The 12,939-nt window shown below is 40.4% G+C and overlaps 2 protein-coding genes across 2 annotated transcripts in view; one reads left to right on the forward strand and one right to left on the reverse strand.

Moving 5' to 3' along the window:
* myocd (myocardin) overlaps positions 1-12,939 on the reverse strand; it is a 550,512-nt gene that overhangs the window by 169,854 nt on the left and 367,719 nt on the right. The window lies entirely within an intron of this gene.
* dnah9 (dynein, axonemal, heavy chain 9) overlaps positions 1-12,939 on the forward strand; it is a 186,561-nt gene that overhangs the window by 2,844 nt on the left and 170,778 nt on the right. The window contains exons 5-14 of the mRNA XM_082543074.1: positions 522-652; positions 794-1,005; positions 2,617-2,850; positions 2,939-3,106; positions 3,547-3,663; positions 3,778-3,928; positions 6,440-6,554; positions 6,752-6,820; positions 11,343-11,469; positions 11,756-11,902. Of these exons, the coding sequence (XP_082399200.1) occupies positions 522-652; positions 794-1,005; positions 2,617-2,850; positions 2,939-3,106; positions 3,547-3,663; positions 3,778-3,928; positions 6,440-6,554; positions 6,752-6,820; positions 11,343-11,469; positions 11,756-11,902 (1,471 nt within the window). The remainder of the gene's footprint in view (positions 1-521; positions 653-793; positions 1,006-2,616; positions 2,851-2,938; positions 3,107-3,546; positions 3,664-3,777; positions 3,929-6,439; positions 6,555-6,751; positions 6,821-11,342; positions 11,470-11,755; positions 11,903-12,939) is intronic.

Consider the following 12,939-nt stretch of genomic DNA (forward strand, 5'->3'; position numbering starts at 1 on the left):
TTTCTGGATGAATTTCGGGTCTCAGTCTGTAATTCAAATATTTTATAATGTATATTTTATGAATTATAGTCCCAGTAAATGTGGAATAAATTATAAAGCCTGGAATGCTGAAGGTGATTGACATTAGCATATAAATGTGCAGTGAACCAGGTTTTGCTAATGTCTGGTTTCCAAATGGTCCAGAATGGTTTTTGTAATTGTCATTTCTCAGATAAGATTTGTCCAACATTCGAGGCATAAATTAGTAAAACATTTTGGTTGTGTTAGGCTAATCAGATGTTTACCTTTCACTTGTAACCGCATTAATAATAGTTTCTTTTCTGTGATTTTTCTTCTCCACCTCTGCTGCGATTGCTGTTGCAGTAACCTGCTGTTAACACAGCTGACCGGGCAATGCTTCCAGGTTTTTAAGAACAGTTTTACACTTTCTGAGTCATTCTTTGCAGTCTTTCAGAAGTGATTCAGGCCCCTGGGAAGCTGCAGTTAAATAGATCCATAAACGTCCCTTGTTTTTCTTTAAGATATGCAGATTTTAAGTGCATCCACTCCCAGTTAAAATCATGCAAGGTGAATAAGATGGCAGCGTTGTTGGAGGCTGTGGAGAGCTGCTACCATGCTGCTTTTATGAACATGCAGCAGGATGTCCTTGCAGGTAATCTAACAACAGACAATAAACTTAATGAAGTTTGCTTTCTGAGATGCAATATGTTTTTGTTCTTTAAGGGCCAAAGAACAAGATGCTTTATCTTTTTACTTGTGGTCAAATTGACTTGGATCACATCTTCATTTGCAGCTCTCGAGGAGGCAGAAGACATCTGCACCTACCTGAGACCCCTGCAGCCTCTGTTTACTGACATGGAGAATGTGGAGATTCCTGCTGTCAAGGGTCTAATCGGCCCTTTAATGCACACAGTATGTCTGGTGTGGGCAAACTCAAGATACTACAACACTCCAGCACGGCTGATTGTTCTCCTGCAGGAGACATGTAACCTCCTCATACAGCAGGTCAGCTGCAGTTTCTGCTCTTTGTCTGCATGTTTTGTTGAAATGACTTTTGTCTTCACAATTCAATTCAGTTCAGTTTAAATCCAATTCAGTTTTATTTCTATAATGCCAATTCACAACAACTTTTGCCTCAAGGCACTTTATATTACCAGGTAAACACAATATTAGAAAGAAACCCTAACAATCAAACAAAACCGTGTCACACTATCCCCTATAGACAGGCAAGTGAATGTGTTTTACAGCTAGGTTACAGTTGGGCAGTCGGTGTTGCTAAGTAGTCATACTGCAGTGTTTCTGAACTGCGCTTTCAGGGATCACCTGTCACTGCGAAGTGGGTGGGTGATTTTCTTCTTAGAGTTTTTTTTCCTGTTTGTAGGTGGAACTTTTTTCTTTGTCTGTTCAGCCATGAAAGTTCATGCTCTCAAACTGTTCTGTTTTATTGTGTTAAGTTTATTGGAAGCAAGTCCCTGTTTTTGCAGCCAAAAATATATAATGTACCAGAAACTCCTTCCCAGGAAAGACCTGGCAGCCACCAGCGTTTACCTGCTGGGCTGTGTATTGGGAAACACTGAGCTGTAGGCTGTCTTTAGATTGCCACTGTGTCCCATGGCATTTAAGTGCCCACACTGCACATGGCAGTTTCAAACTTGGCCTAGATCCCAGAGACCAACCAATGCTTCTGTCTGGGCTATCTTCTTGTTTGCTGTTGCATATTTTTCTTATCACCACCTGAAACAATATTCACCATATAATGATTATAATATTAAAACTCAGTAGTGAAATTTGGCCATTAAACAACCCAGATTTTCAAGATTTGGTGAAAATACACTATTATTTAATGGCCTAACATTGCGGGGAACAGGCTTATTTGCTTTCTTCTCAGAGTTAGATGAAAGGGTCGATATCACATAAAATGCAGGAAAGTCACTTTTCTTGCTTTCATTGCAGCAAACTCAGCAGTAAGAGCTGTGTAATTCATCTTAGATGCAGCATCCTTTTCAATGGATAGAACAGCAGGTCTGCACAGTCTGCCCCGAGAATGTGCTGTGCTCAGATAGCTGACGATTTGTTTCAACTTAGAGAAGCTCTTCTCTCCTGATGCTCCATTTACCGTGATAGGCACAAGAATTCTGAACACATCTTGCAGCTGAGAAATGTTTATCTAATGCCTTTGAGGAAAGAAAAGGTTTGAAGTGCTGTAGTTTTCTTTGGAATTGTAGATCTGAGTATCCTCAGCTCTATAAAAGGGTCTCTGTGTTTATGTCCTCAGATGCTCTGTGCATATGTAGATGCATTTCTACGTCAGTACATTGCAGTTCTTTAATTAATGCTTTCAATGGCAACTGGTGGTTTAATATATATATTTAAACTATTGGTTGATAAACATGTATATTTATTCATAACTGTTTGATGACAGTTGACTGTAGAGCAGAAGACAAGGAATAAATAAGGAGGTCCATCTGGATTCCTCCGTTTGCAGGAAGTTGCACTCCCCGTACTCGCCTATTAAACAAAACCACTGATGCCACTAAACACAAACGCTAATTACCCATCACATATTTTTTTAATCTTATTTTTAAAAAAAGATAATTCTTGTTTCTCCTTTATCAGGCCCGCATCTATCTAGTACCAGAAGATATTCTGAGAGGAGAGGTTTCTGAGACTCTCCAGAAAATACAGACCACCCTGGAGGTCCTGATTCTCTTCAAGAGCACCTATGAGGACCGGCGGGCCAATCTGAGGCAGTACCAGAAGAACGGGAGCTTGGTTAGGCCCTGGGACTTTTCCCCTCTTTTGATTTTCTCCGGACTTGACCGATTTGTTAACAGAGTCAAAATCATTAAGGTGAGTATGGAAATACGTTCTCAGCACCTCTTGGAGAAATGCCAGCATTTTTGGTATGACAGTTGACTGGAGCTTGCCTTCTCTGCAGGATATCTTGTTAACAGCTGTCGACCTGCTGAAGCTTGAGAAACTGGAGATTGGAGGCGTCCGAGGTCGAGCCCTCAGCCAGCAAGTCCAACAGCTCCAGCAGGAATTTACTGACACGTATAAGTTCTTCACAGAGAAGCCCTATGACTGCTTGGATGTAAACAACATGGTACGAATGATTATGATCATAGGATATATGGGGCTCTAGTTCACTTGCCTGCTCTCTTATTTTACTGAGCATTGTCAAGGTGAATTCCTTTTAAAAGGGCTTTATGAAATATGAAAGGCTACAGGCCCAGCAGAGCTTTTATACCTTCTTCTTATCCTGGCTAACAGCACAGTAGCGTGGTCGCCCAGCATCGGTGGAGCAAATTGCTTTTCTGCCAATAAAGTATTTTATTTGTAAATGTCATCTGTTTGCTTATCCAAGGTTTTTGAGACCTATAAGCAAATATAAATTGACTTAACTTGAATATCTCGAATCGCAAATTGTTGAATGGCTTTGAGTCAGTGAATTGTGAAAAGGAATATGCTTTGCTGGCTTTGCATTACATCACACTGCTGTTTGGTATTTTGGCTGTTGGTGTAGCTGAGCTATTTCCTCTGCAGGAGTTTGAAGAAGACGTGAGGCAGTTTAAACTGAAGGTGGATGACATAGACCGAAGACTCGGAGCTATCTTCTGTCAGGCCTTTGATGACGCCTTCGGTCTGGAGCACGCCTTTAAGGTCTGGGATCTTTTTCTCAGACACACACACATGCATACACCCACCCGCCCAAACTCACACACGTGCACACACACACATAATCATTAAGCCCTTTGGCATATCTGTTGTCTGCAGGTTCTGGACATGTTTGGCAGCCTGCTGGAGCGCCCGCTAGTGGCTACAGATGCTCTGGACAAATACCCTTTGCTTGTGTCTATGTTTGACAAGGAGCTGGACTGCTGTAAAATTCTCTACAACAAACACATTCAAGCTGCTGAGGAGTGGGGTGAGATTCACGACAAAGTCTTTATTTCACAAAAGTCTAATTATAAACAACATTATGATGGTGTTTATTTAAAGAATATGCCACTTTTTAGTCTCACAAACTTGCAAAGAAAGACACAGTCAGCAGTTAATGTTGGTGTCCATGATAACTCTATATTTAAGGTGCATTTATACACCTAAATATACTTCATTTTGTAGTTTAGCTGTAAACACCGTTTAAATTTGAGTCTCAAGGGGAACTTGTCTTTCCCTGTTGAAAAACATCATAAAACTGCTTTTGCTTGGGGTTGGAAAAAAGGTTGAGATCAGTGAAGAGTGAGATCCATTACAACCCCTCAAGGATGTTGTCAAAGTTTCTAAAGGAATTAAACGTGGAGTGTTCTTGATTTAAAAACTTCTTAATTGAAACGACCAAGCTCTTTGGAAATTTGCTGAGTTTAAACCCTTAAAACCCCCACACACCCATAGTCCACCCACACAGATGATTTTCCTGTGTGTGGGTGTGTACATACTGAGCTTAATTAGGGCAGCTGAATCACCCTGTAATTGTTCATCATGTAATCCCCAGTGTAGCTCCTCCCAGCTGCTGATATGAGGTCACGAGGAAACAGCAGTCTTTTGAAATTTGCACTTTAAAGATAATCTTGATAGATTATAGTGTACTGACAAATCTAGCATATGGAAACTATACGACGAGGACATGAGGGGATCTCACATTATTGGGTGGTCGTTGCTCAGTTATGTGCCTTTTTAGTTCAGCTTTTCTCTGAATGTTGGTAGTATCTAAAATTTGGGAAAATTACATATTTAGTACATTTTTTGTTGTTGTTGTTGGTAAAGCAAACAATTTTACAGTTCAACCTTGGAATTTTTGCTGTCTGGAATGAGCTATGGTGATGCAACGTCTGGATCAGCCAGACTGGTGATCAGGAAGTCCAAAACTACTGATTAAGTTCAAAATCATGTGTTAGCGGAAATAAAAGGAGGTGAGGTTGGGACTGGCGGTAAGGGTACTCTGGTTTGTTGACCGTCTGTGGCTGGGTTAGAGAAAGGAAAAAATGGATTGAACTAAAAAGCTATCTGTGAAATCTCTATGCAGAAATCTTGAAATTGAAATCGGACAGGCTTGTGGTAATGATGCAAAGTACCAATTCAATTCAGTTTTATTCATACAGCGCCATATCACAAGAACAGTCGCCTCAAGGCACTTTATATTGTAAGGTAGACCCTACAAACAGCACTTTGGCGACAGTGGGAAAGAAAAACTCCCTTTTAACAGAAGGAAACCGGCAGAACCAGGCTCAGGCAGGGGCGGCTGTCTGCCGTGACCGGTTGGGGTGAGAGAAGGGAGACAGGATAAAGACATGCTGTGGAAGGGAGGCAGAGACTAATAATCAATGCAGAGAGGTCTATTAACACATAGTGAGTGAAGAAGAAATGCTCAATGCATCACAGGACTACCCCAGCAGCCTACACCTATTGCAGCATAACTAAGGGAGGATTCAGGGTCACCTGGTCCAGCCCTAACTATATGCTTTAGCAAAAAGGAAAGTTTGAAGCCTAATCTTGAAAGTAGAGATAGTGTCTGTCTCCTGAATCCAAACTGGAAGCTGGTTCCACAGAAGAGGGGCCTGAAAACTGAAGGCTCTGCCTCCCATTCTACTTTTAAATACTCTAGGAACAACAAGTACCGTAGGCCTGCAGAGCGAGAGCGAAGTGCTCTAATGGGGTGATATGGTACTACAAGTAAAGTAAGATGGGGCCTGATTATTTAAGGTCTTGTATGTGAGGAGCAGGATTTTGATTTCAACTCTGGATTTAACAGGAAGCCAATGAAGGGAAGCCAATATAGGAGAAATCTGCTCTCTCTTTTACCAGCATCAGTTACTTCCTAAAAGAAAAACTTTTGAGGTGTCTTTTGCAGATTTTAATCACACATGTAGCTGTGTTCTTGTGCTCAGGATTTCCACCGATGAAGCCTAATCATGTACATGTATATCCAGTTGCTGGTACTTGCTGAGGTAATTGAGCCATCAACATGCAGGGATGAGTGTGAAAATATAGGTAATCTAAGGTTCACCATTAAACACTTACTATAATCAGAGATAACTAATAAAACTGAATGAAACTCATTTATGTATTCAGAGCAAGGAGGTCTATAACGGTCTTGAGCTTGTATAAACTTGAAGTCATCTGTGAGGAGCAGTGGATGAGAAAAAGTTTTGGTGCTAAAAAAACAAAGCTGCCAAAAGGTAGTACTGACTTGGCAGTGTACCGTGAGTTTGGCACATGTCACAGTTGCTCTTCGTCCCTCCATGAAATAAAAAGAAACTGTGAATTAAATGTTAATTCACAGTTCAAAAAGCTCATTTTAATGTGTGTTTGCTGCAGAGGCTGTATTTATTTACTTCTTCATAAATGACCAAAATATGTAATTTGCCTAAGGGTGCTCAAACTTTGCATAAAACCGCCTATCTGTGTAATTCTATGTGATGATGTTTGACCTCCTCAGGTTCAGCTCCAGTGAATAAGAATATGCCAGCAGTAGCTGGAGGGCTGAGATGGGCCCAGGAGGTGGAGCAGCGCATCCAGACCCCCTTCTTCAAATTCAGACACCTCACCTATCCGTGAGTCTCACTTCAAATAAAGCAGATTAAAAAATGAAAGTTGATGTGGCCGTGCATTTCCAGTGGTCTCAGTATGAATTAATCACTCTGTGAGCAGTTTTAGAGGCCTCATAAAAATGAGGCTTTAGAATATTGGACCCTGGAAAGATATTGGCTCTACCCTTTGCATGGCTTGTAAAGCTTCATCTTCTCTGCAGGTGCTTGGAGACTGCAGAAGGAGCCAGGGTCATCCAGAAGTATGAGGAGATGATGCAACTGCTGGACAGGTGTGTGCCGCACTTATCTCAGCGTGTTACACTGTGTGTCATCATGCTGAGATGTATGTATTACTGAATAAAAGAACAGAAAGGAAGATTAAACAGAATAGACAGTGAAAGAATATGACACCATTTTATTGGAGTGCATAATAATACTATAAAGGCAGATATTAAATATTAGCTTTAGTCTTTGAAATGTAAATGTTTCCCTGTAATTTCATGCCAACCTTTCTTAAACCCAGCGTTTGTGATTTTGTTAGTTGAGTGTAGAAAATTTATGAAGCAGCCCCTGTGGAATAACATGTAGACATGCAGCTCTGGGCATGATTTATGTTCTCATTACTGTGGCGCTGCTCTGCAGATTATTTTGCAGGACTCCCATAATCCCATATGCCCTGTCACTGCTTACTGATGCCAAGTGAGAAATGGCCTTATAGACCGCATCCAACATCAAACCCTGCAAGATAAAGCATCCCACTGGGAAGGATATGTTGGGGTTTTTTGTTTGTTTGTTTGTTAGTTTTTTGTTTTGTTTTTTTGGGGGGGGTGGGGAGGGGGGCTTGTTTCCTTTTAATCCTGTCCTGTGTTCTGGCAGATTTCGCAATCACAATTATGATTTAAATACACCGTTGTGCCAAACACATTTCGCTTTTCCTCTTGTTCCGGGTTTATCTGTTTATTTCTTTATTTCTATTCATGTTATTTCACTTACTACACTGTATATGTGGTCTATAGTATGACAATGTCTGAGGCAGTACAGGCAGAAAAAAATAACAAAAGAGAGGGAAAGGATTAGGGAATTTAAAATAGTAATGCACAATGTATTGCCAACTGCTACACCTGTAAGAACAAACAAACATACAACAGGCATTCGAAAATGCACAGGTACATAAGCCGACAATCTTCTTGTGGTGTGTGTGTGTGAGTGTGAGAGAGAGAAACTGAGAGAGTGTGAGTGCATTTGTGTCTTTGTCACGAAATATATTTTAAAATGAGGGTTGGAAGCCAGAATACCACCCTCCCAGGAGTCAAAGGCAGGCAGAGAGCTAACTGAAGACCTAAAGCCACACATCTCAGAGAGAGGTCCTAGATGGGGCGCCCATGTCCACGGCAACAGGCAGTTGATCCCCTAGAGGACGGACACCCCATTGCAAGCCGAGATCAGGGTCCCAGGGTTTCAGGCTCCCAACAACCACCTGGTACCCGGCAGGAAATGCTGTTTGGATGGAATCAAACTGAGCTACACCAGTCAAAGAAACATCACAGAGATAAAAAAAATAATAATTGCAAACCATCAACATGTTTTCTCTCGTTTTACTGTTGCCAGGTTAGTTAGCTTAGCTAATGCAGTTGAATTGGATTGTGTTACTCTAAATTTCTGTTTAATTTCCTGTTATTTTATCTACCTGATAAGATACACTTTAACACTTTAACATAACACATTTGAGCAAAAGACTTCTCTTGAACAGTTTAACACATTGAAATTTTCATGAAGGGAGCATTTATTGCAGGATTTGTTAGACTGCATGAGTGTAAATCATTAGACACTTTGTTAATAGCAGTTAATATCACAATAACACACAAAATCCCATTTCTTTAGCTGAATCTACAAAAAATGATAAGTTTGAGGAAAGTGAAATGGTGAAAGTGGAGGACAAAAGAAGAAGAAGCTACCTACAGCCTCTGATAGAGGAAAGTCATGTCCTCAAGAAATAGGAGGGAAAATCCAGAAAAGATGACCTAAGAGATGAATCTTGACCTTCATTTGATCCATCCACCTTTTCCCAAAACCTCATCAGAAATGGTCATAGTGGAAAGGTGGCTGTCAAGAAACCGTTCTTAATAAGAAAGTACAACATGATGAAGAGACAAATCACACAAGGACTGGTTTAAAAATCAGTGGGAACAGCTCTTATGGAGTAATAAATTCACATTTTTGTTTTAAATCTTTGTCAGTAGGAGGTCAGAGGAGACTTTCAGCAGTGAGTGCGGCGACTCTGTCATGATTTGGGGCTGCATTTCAGCTGCTGGGGTGGTTCTTATCAAAACTGATGGGATTGTGAACACACTACAATCAAATAAAACAATCAGACTTTGATCCAATACCATCTGAAAATCAGCGGTACGTTAACCTCAACAGGGGTTGGGAATGGCTTCATTGCATGACAATGATTGCAAATACAGTGAGAATACAGTAAAAGCATACTTAGATAGAAAAAGACACCATGAAACATGAAGTCGGTCTCCCCAGAGCCTGAACTTCAACATTACTGAGGCAGCAAAAGTCAGCCAACATCAAAAGAAGAGCTTTGGAATGTCCTTCAAGAAGCCTAGAAACTATTTCTGAAGACTACTTAAATAATTACGAGAAAGTTTGTAAAGCTTTCTTTACAAGAAATTAATTACAAGAAAGCTTGAGTTCGGGTTGTGTTGAAGGATAAAGATAGTCATACCAATTATGAACTTTCAAGGTTGTTCGAATTATACAGACTCAGTTTCTCCCTTATGTGCCGTATTTCCATATATGTTTACCCATTGCTGCACCTTCAGTTTTCCTAACATTTTGTTAGGAATGCTTGTTAGATGTAAAGAAATGAGGGGTGGCTCAAGATTTTTGCCCAGTACTGTAAGTGCAAGTGAGTAAGTGAGGTCTAATTATGCAGGATAATTGAAAGCACTTGTGTCGGCTTACAGGACCTTTAAACCTGTATTCATGAACATTTTCCACAGCAGACGTTTGGATATGCTGCAATAGCATTAGTGTGATTAATATTAAAGAGTGACTTCTTTTGCATACTAACTCAGTGGGACTGAGTCATCATGATTCTCAGTTTGCTTTTAATTAAATTTACTGCTGTGACAACTCAGTGTCTGCCACAAAAAGGTTTCATTATGCAGCAAAACAGCATTAGCTTCTTTTAAAATTAACACAACTAACATGTTAGTGAACTGCACCCTGTGTTGTTAATAAGTTAATATACATTAAAACTAACAGATGCTGAAACTTAAAATCTCCACTTATTTTTATTTTTTCAAAAGTTGAGTTTTTATTTTTATTTTAGTGAAGTAAAATATTTTCTTTAACAATTATGTTCACATCTTTTTTCAGAGGTTTGGTATATTGTACCTACGAAGACCTCCGTCTTTATAGTGACGCTTTCCATCGTTTCATCAGAGCCCCTCCGTGCGTTTAGTACTTCCTAAGTATTTATGTAGACTACATAGATTGGAATTCTGCTGCTACATGCTTGTTAAAGATAGTCTGCAGATAGTGCCTATGGCTCCAGTATCTTTGAATCGGGGAGCTTTAGCCTGCTATATGAAGGTGGGCCACCATAAAGGATCATCTTTCTGTTTACTGTTGGGCATTGTAAGCAGCAGTTACTGAGTGCAGTAAAGGTTAACCGTACAGCAACAGACAAAACAGGCTAAAAGGTTCCACCCATTTGTGTGTTAGCTTAAAATACACTGAAAAACATTTGTCTATCAAAGTATTATTTGAACAAATTCATTAAAGAGCCACATGTTTGTTCTCAAATTTGTGTTTTTCCACTTTGAATTGGTGAAGGATAAAAAATGATCACAGCAGGGTTGGAAACGTTCGAAAAGGTGGAATGAATAGTCAGCCCTTACTGCTCCGGAAGTGTAGATGCGTGTGTGCACGTGTATGCGTGGTAGTACGTGAATGAAATCCACACACACTTACAGATTCCCATGCAGAAGCCCATTCCTTATGCCTCACAGACTTAATATCACTCCTTCACTTCATGTCCCTGCAACCACAGTAATGAGATGATGAACAACACCAGTTCTTTGCCCTCAATTTACTCCCATCAGAAATTAGAGCCCTTGTTATGCTGTAATAATCATCGCCGTTGCCTCCGATGAATGCCACCGTTATTATACACATTCTAGTCAGGAACAGAATGGGCATCCTCACTCATTACCCCCACAGACAAAATGTAGTGTGATTTATGACCATGACCAAAGCATTTGATTGCCTCTGCGTCTGCGGTGCCACTATCAGGAAATGAAGCTCACAGCTGAAATCCAATAAGGAGCACACAGCGCGCACTGAAGTTCTCATCATAATCGTAGCTATTTACAGATTGATATAGCTGTACAGAGCCCTGACATATTGTCTGTTCCCTGCCTCTTGCAGATGAATCAGCGTTTATCCTCATATTACCTCCCCGCACGCCTGGATCTAACCCTCCTCACTCCTCTCCCTTTATCCTTATTGTGTGCTTGATGCAGATGAGCGATTCGCGCCTCTCATTCTGTTTACAACCATGGAGAAATGGGAGAATGGCTCAATCATATGCCTTTTAGCCTCTTGTTTTGCTGTTTATGTTAATTTCCATGATATGAGACATTTTTGTGCCGGTGGCCTTAAATTAAAAACCTGGCCCTGGTAATGGGAATTTGAAACAATGTTATACTCTGATGGTAAAAGTGCAAATTGTTTTTCTGTTGTAATAACTTTTGCTCGATTGTCATCGCGCGTCTGCTTTTTTGTTTGCTGTTTTAGATATTCCACCAGCTTGTTTGAGACATGGACAGAGACTGTTGGTGAGAGTTCTCAGTACAACCTCAGCCTGCCGTTAATCAAACGGGACCCGGACACTCAGCTGATCACAGTCAACTTTAACCCACAGGTCTACATTAGCTCCCACACAGTTTGAAAAGCTGATGGGCTTGTGCTTTTTGTAATGAGATATATTAGAGTGGTGATATATCAAGCTAATTTATTTTCATCTTCCTCATTAGTATGGTCAGTATTTCAGTTTTTAATTGAAATGATATAATGGGTTATAATTATGGGCCAAAGTGATTTTATCTTTTCTAACATCGTGAATTTTAAAAAAATTATCTGATCAGACCAATTTTAATGTCTTGATATATGTTTCAGTGCTTCTAATGTACTTTTTAATCTCTTCCTAGCTGGCGGCTGTGCTTAGAGAGGTGAAGTACTTAGTGGCAAGACAGACTGAAGCCATCCCTGAAACTGCAGTGCAGATCTACACCATCAGGGGGCAGCTGTGGCAGTATGTGGCTAACCTTGAACTCACTGTGGACCGATATAATAAGGTTGGATCAGATTAGGTTGCAAGTTTTCAAACTGTGATGTGGAAATTTATCGTCAAAAAACTGCAAAAAAATAAATATATTCTGATGAGCTTTAAAGTGACCACCGTTATTCTTCAACAAAGCCTGAACTCTTCTAAGCCTTCGTGTGATTTCTTTAGGAATAGTTCTGATTTTTGAAGACCACTGTGCTTTACATTCTCTGTTATACCTCGCTCCTGACCTCTGATACTAACCAAAAACCTCAAATTTGGATTCATCATTGCTATTAACCTTTTAAGCACCCACGCACCCAAAGATGGGCGCAAAAGGGAGGAGTCGTGGAGATCAGAAAACCGCTGGGGGCTTAATAGGTTATGTCCAGTTTTTGTGTAATATGGCTTAGCTCAGTTATTTCTCCTCCTTATACTTCCGTCAATTTTGACAAGAGCTCCAAGACCTGAAATGCAGTCCCCGAACATGAATCCTGTCATGTGCTGTAGAACATTTTCCAGGCCTGAGGAGCCCATGTCCAAAGAAAGCTTTTTAGCATCTTCAGGAGTCCTAGAGAATTGGACCACTTTAAAAAACAAAGAAGCTCCTTGAAAGCAGAATAGAAAAAACAGTATAGCTTCTCGCTCTGTGACAGGAAGTAAGCAAGTAAGGTGGGAGGAACGAGGAGACGACAGCTTGGTGAACCAGTACGCGTCTGCTTTAATTTAAACAGTTAACAGCTGTATATTTGCTTGTCTCCTGACACTGCAGATTAGTCTGATAAGGTCTGTGACTGCTGTGCATAGAGCAAAATGCCACTCATTTGCAGCTCTGAAGTGCCTCCCATAATTTAAATTTTCTCCAGCATAAATATTCAGTATATTAGTTGCCAGTAACAGCCCTGGTCTAAACCCTGGCACCAAGTCAGGGTTTGTTTGTTCGTGAATCACTGCTAGCAGGTACTCAACTCAGTTTACCACACGAGCTTTGCTTTTGTAGAAATGCTCCAGCAAAAGTTTCCAGTCAGATTTGACCTTCATCAAAGTCACTCAGAGGAACCTGCATGA

This window comes from Aulonocara stuartgranti (assembly GCF_965226115.1).
Source record: "Aulonocara stuartgranti genome assembly, chromosome: 8".
Taxonomy (NCBI): domain Eukaryota; kingdom Metazoa; phylum Chordata; class Actinopteri; order Cichliformes; family Cichlidae; genus Aulonocara; species Aulonocara stuartgranti.